This window comes from Lissotriton vulgaris, unplaced genomic scaffold (assembly GCF_964263255.1).
Source record: "Lissotriton vulgaris unplaced genomic scaffold, aLisVul1.2 SCAFFOLD_503, whole genome shotgun sequence".
In the NCBI taxonomy this organism is placed as follows: Eukaryota; Metazoa; Chordata; class Amphibia; order Caudata; family Salamandridae; genus Lissotriton; species Lissotriton vulgaris.
Window position 1 is genome coordinate 1,129,623 of NW_028253338.1, and position 6,000 is coordinate 1,135,622.

General features: G+C 44.8%; 1 protein-coding gene across 1 annotated transcript in view; it reads right to left on the reverse strand.

Moving 5' to 3' along the window:
- The window catches only part of LOC147661039 (uncharacterized), a gene marked incomplete at its 5' end in the record, with an annotated part of 156,361 nt that extends 150,594 nt beyond the window's left edge, over nt 1-5,767 (reverse strand). The window contains one exon of the mRNA XM_086951378.1: nt 5,660-5,767. Within this exon, the coding sequence (XP_086807504.1) occupies nt 5,660-5,767 (108 nt within the window). The remainder of the gene's footprint in view (nt 1-5,659) is intronic.
- Between the last annotated feature and the right edge of the window lie 233 nt (nt 5,768-6,000).

A 6,000-nucleotide genomic window follows, 5' to 3' on the forward strand; every position in this document is an offset into this window, starting at 1 on the left:
ACTCCATCCTTAGATCGTTTTTCGCCATGAAAAGAAATGATGGAGTTTGTAAGAAACAGAAGAGATGTCCATGTGTAATGTATCAAAGTAAGATAACCCTGGAACAGATAGAGATACCGGGGAGGCGGGTGGGCGTATGTGATTCTGCAGCTCTACATGCCAAGAACAGATGCATACTGGTAAGTAGCATTTTCCGTTCGGCATATGAGCTGCAGAATACATACTTGTGCATAGATTTTATAGCAGTGCTCTCCCTTAGCGGTGGTCACCTGTATCTGTTGCAGTGGTCTGAAAAAGTGTTTTAAGAACAGCCTGGCCCACAGAAGCTTGTTGTTGTGTCTGCACATCTACACAATAGTGTTTGGTGAAGGTGTGTGGCGTAGACCATGTTGCTGCTTTACAAATGTCATTTAAGGGAATGGTTCCTAAGAATGCCATGGAAGCCCCTAGCTTGCATGTTGAGTGCGCTCTAGGGGAAATTGCTAATGTACGTTTTGCTTTGTGGTAGCATATTTGAATACATTTGACTATCTACCTGGTAATTCCAGCTTTGGAGATAGGGTTTCCTTTATGATGTAGAGAGAAAGCTACAAACAGTTGGTTTGTGTTTCTAAAAGGTTTAGTTTGTTCAGTTTAATAAAGTATGGCACTTTTGACATCAACTGTGTGAAGGGCTCTCTCTGCTACAGAATCTGGCTTTGGGAAAAAAACGGGTAATTCCACAGATTGATTGAGATGGAAAGCAGAGATTACTTTGGGAAGGAATTTCGGATTTGTTCTAAGAACCACTTTGTTATGATGTATTTTTAAGAATGGTTCTTGTATGGTTAAAGCCTGGATCTCACTTACTCTTCCGAGAGAGGTGATTGCGACAAGGAAAGCTACTTTCAATGTAAGGAACTGCAGTTTGCATTTTTGCAGAGGTTCAAATGGGGGACCCATGAGCCTAGTAAGGACGATGTTTAAATTCCACGCTGGAGAGGGTGGGATTGTGGGAGGAATTATACTTTTAAGGCCTTCCATAAACGCTTTGATGGCAGGTACCCTACCAATGACAAACGTTGTCTGTTTTGTAGGTAAGAGGCAAGGGCAGCAAGATGTAGTCTTATGGGTGTGTATGCCAGATTACATCTTTGTAGATGCAGTATTATTAGCAAATAATGTTTTGCATTGAAGCATCTAGTGCGTCAATGTTGTTGTTATTGCAGTAAATGGCAAATCTTTTCCATTTGGCTGCATAGCAAGCTCTAGTAGTAGGGCGTCTAGCTTCTTTAATAATGTTCATACAGTCCGGTGGGCTGTTGAGGTAACCTAACTCTAGGACTTCAGGAGTCAGATTGCTAGGTTTAGTTGAGCTGGATCTGGATGCCTTATCTCTCCATGGTTCTGTGTAAGAAGCTTTGGGGAGAGTTGTAGTTTTTGGTGTGGAACTACTGAGAGTTACAGGAGTGTTGTGAACCATGGTTGCCGGACCCATGTTGGAGCAACCAGGATTATCTTGAGAGACTGTTGCTTGAGCTTGCGCACAACTAATGGAATGAGTGGGAGCGGAGGAAAAGTGTACGTAAATATGCCTACCCAGTTCATCCATATCGCAATGCCTTGGACAATGTGTGTGAATACCTGTATGGGACGGTTGGGCATTTTGCGTTTGCATGTGTGGCGCACAGATCTATGTCTGGGTGGCCCCACATCTGAAAAAAAGGATGAAGAACTTGTGGATGAAGTTCTCATTCGTGGATGTGCTGAGTTTGATGACTGAGCAGATCCGCAATCTAATTGTGTACTACTGGAAGATGTTCTGCTAGAAGGTATATCTTTTGTGGGATAGCCCATTTTCATATGCTTTGCGCTAGTTGAGAAAGCTGCAAAGAATGTGTTCCTCCTTGTTTTTGTATATAATACATTGCTGTCATATTGTCCGTGCGGACAAGGACAGTTTTGTTGATGAGATGTGTTTGGAATGATTTTAATGCTAGAAAGATTGCCAGTAACTCCAGGTGATTGATGTGGAACACTTTTTGTTGATGGGTCCTCCTGCCCTGAATTGTATGGTTTAAGAGATGGGCTCCCCAGCCGCTGAGCGATGTGTCCGCTATTAGCACTATCTTTGGAACTGGGTCTAGGAACAGCTGCCCTTTGGAAAGGTTTTTCTGTGTTCTACCACTGCAGAGAGAGATGTGTGTGGCTGTCCACCAACACCAGATCTGAAAGTTGACCTTGAACCTGGTTCCACTGACGTGCTAAACATAATTGCAAAGGGCGCATTTAGAGTCTTGCGTGAGGTACTATGTGAATGCAAGAGGAGATCATTCCTATTAGCTGCATAACACTCGAACTGGTAATAAGTGTTGGGGCTGAAATTTTGTTATGAGGGTTTGCATACTGGCTATTCTGACTGGATTGGGGTAATGCAAGGGCTTTGGAAGTGTCTAATGTGGCCCCTAGATAGTGATATAAGTGGGACGGTTGAAGATGTGACTTGGTGAGGTTCATTGTGAACCCAACGTTGTGGAGCAGTTGAATTGTTTGGTGAGTGTGGTGAACACACTGGCTGTATGACTTAGCTTTTATGAGCCAGTCTTCCAGGTATGGAAATACATAAATTTGTTGTCTTTGCAAGTGGGCGGCTACTACTGCTAGACACTTTGTGAAGACTCTGGGTGCTGTGGACACTCCGAATGGGAAGACCTTGAATTGATAGTGCTGACCGTCCACTACAAACCTTAGATATTTCCTGTGAGCAGGGTGTATAGGAATATGGAAGTAGGCATCCTTGAGATCTAGAGTGGCAAGGAAATCGCTTTGTTGGAGCAGTGGGAGGACCTGTTGAAGGGTGATCATGTGAAAGTAGTCTGATTGTATGTAGATATTCAAAGGTCTGAGGTCCAGTATTGGTCTGAGAGTACCGTCTTTTTGGGGGATGAGAAAATAGAGGGAGAAACCCCTGTGCCTTGATGCTGAAGGGGAACTGGTTATATTGCATGCTTTTGAAGAAGTGAGAGAACTTCCTGTTTCAGGAGTGTTAGATGTTTTGTGGGCATTGGACTTTGTTTGGGTGGTATGGTTGGGGGAGTTGTGGTAAGTTCCAGGCAGTGACCATACTGGATAATTTGTCTTACCCACCTGTCTGTTGTGATGGAGTTCCAGGCATGTAGGAACTGCAAGAGTCTGCTTCCGAACGGAGTGGAATGGTCTGGAGGGAGAGGAGAGAAGTCATTGTTTGGTAGTGGGGCAGGTTCGGTTGTTGTTACCTTGGCCTCTACCCTTGTTATTATTTCCTCTGTACCCACCTCTAAAATATGCCTTGTTGGGGGATGTTTATGTGGGACTCTTGTAGGAAGAGGAAGTAATGTGTTTGTGCGAATGTTTTTGGATGAGCCCCTATAAAAACTCCAGGGAAAAGTGTGGCTCAATGATTAGAGCGGCAGACCCTGATGCAGAGGTCTAGCCCTGGACCAGGGTTCAATTCCCCGCCTCGGCGGGTCTTGGGCTCAAAATTACACGGACCTGATAATTCTCGCCTCGGTGCCTATTCCAATCATGGAGTCCCACTCTGCAACTCTGGGCAATAGCTTGCTTAATCTCCACAACGGCCCCCACAACGCTAAGGATGCCTGACCTCCACCTTGGGGGTGCCCAGGAGTGGACGCCTCACAGGGAAAGCCAGGATGGGTTCCACAGCGGTATTCGTACAAGCGCCTTGAGACCCTTGCGGGTGAGTAGTGCGCTATACAAGTATCAATTTACAAGTATCAATTTTATAAAAGGAGCGACAAAAGGAACCTTGTGGTGTTTGAGATTGTAATGCTCCCATGGATTTTGCAGTGTTTGTATCTTTTTTCATTTTCTCCAAAGCTGTATCCACAGCTGGGCCAAAGCGGTGTTCTTGATCGAACGGAGTGCTTGGAGTTCACCGTTAGCATCGTCGCTCCCTTTGTTTGTTTCTCTTAGTCTTGCAGGGCTTGTGAGGGTTGTGCGGGGCCTCCCCATGAGTCCTGTTATTACGTGATTTTCCGTCGGGCTCACCATTGAGTCCACCATTAGGTCCTCCTTGTTTATGTTATTTAAGTTATCATGCACATCGCCCTTTGCAGTTACAGTTGCTTCTGGGACGCTCCTCTCATGTCTTGTTCTGTCCTCCGGTTCCGGTTGGCTCGTCTGGGTTCCTGAGCTTTCTTCGACGGTCCGCGATGAGGCCCGCTCTTGGGGGTTGGCATGACCCCTTTCCTCTGACCCCACTCGGTCTGATCCCTTCTCCGTGGGGGTTACTCTGTGTGTTTTGGTGGGGTTGAGCGGCGTCGGAAGGTTGGTTTTGTTAAGACTGATTTGCATATGGCTGGGTTTAAACTGGCATGGCATGGGAAGCAAACAAACAATGGATTGAGGCCCAGATTTCTGTACTAGTGTGAATGTTTGACATTGTTCAGCATCCTATCCATCAATTGTTATTTTTCCATATGTCACCCCAAGTGGGACGGGTATGCCCAGACGTGGGTCCCTTGTTCGCCATGCCACTGAGTCAAGCTTGCCTGGTGGATGAGGGGTGAACCTCAAAACAGATCCCAGGATGCTTGTTTCCAGTCCAGGGAGGACCTGGCCTAGCAGTTAGGGCTGGACTGTTCCCACGGGGAACAGGGTCAATACTGATTTGCATATGGCTGGGTTTAAACTGAAATGGCAAGAGAGCAACATACAATAGATTTAGACCTAGATCTCTGTACTGGGGTGAATGTTTGACATTGTTCAACATTCTGTTCAACAATTGTTATTTTTGCTTAAAGGGCATGGATTCACAAGAACTGCAGGCTGACGCTCTCTAACCCAACCACAGACACCACATACACTTGTCTTAGGCGTCTGAAATAGATATCTTCTTGCAGCACTAACTACCAGGCTTAAACCCAGAGGCTTTTTGTGAAGACATCTACACTAGTTGCTGTTGAGAGACAAGGAGTTTGTGAATGAGACACTCGAAGAATCCTCTGGACCACATCGATATACAACAAAATGGGAACAGACTCTAGAACGCTGGTTAGCACCTCATATTCTTGGGTAATGTCACTTATGGAGACTAAATCCTCATTGGAGGCACGTAGCACAATCTCGCAATGCTGGAGAAGCACGACCGGGAAAAACGGTTTGAATCCTGGATGGTGCATTGATTCGGTAAGAATCAGCAGGAAAATGTATGCATCAGAAGGTATTGGCTAATGTCAGACGTAAAATGATATCACCTGCTACGCAGGTTTGGCTGACTGGTTGGAGATCTCATTCCCACTTGAACACAACTGATCATAAAATCCTTGCACACTGCACGCATACACTTGGTCCAGTAGTAGTACAACGCCCCCCATAGAAGTCCTTTCGTGGGCACGTCCGGGACTGCAGACACACCTCTACAACAAGAAGCACTAAGAGGCCAAAGAATTTGAGAATGTGCCCTATATAGAGACAATGCAACAAAAAATAACAACAATAGAAATTAGGACAGTGTATGAATTTCTTTTAACAACCCGTCAACTTTATGGGATTGGTGGAAAGTGGGATTCAGTTCATTGGACCAGATATACAAACATATCTGGAAAGAGCGAGAGATTTAGAGAAAATAGCAGGGTTTTTTTATGTAACGGCACTCGGGTAAGCAATTAATACTCACGTGTGGTACTGGAAATCCTTTCTCTATCACAGTCGAGGGGGTTCATTGAAAACGTCTTCACTTCGCTTTTAATGTTGAATGAAACAAATGGTTCTTCATCAGCATGCCCTGGTACAAAAAATAAAGTGCTATAAAAGTCCAGGTTTGAAAAAAATTTAAATTTTTTCAGTTCGTGATATAATAATACATGTTTTATAAAAACATAACCTGTATGAGAATGGGCGAAAAATTGCATCGGTCTTTTGTGTAGTAGTGACAGGAAGGAGGAAATGAACAGTAAATATTTCCATCTTAGGGGGATGTTGATATCTCTAATTGCTCCTACTTCAGGCTCACTGGTC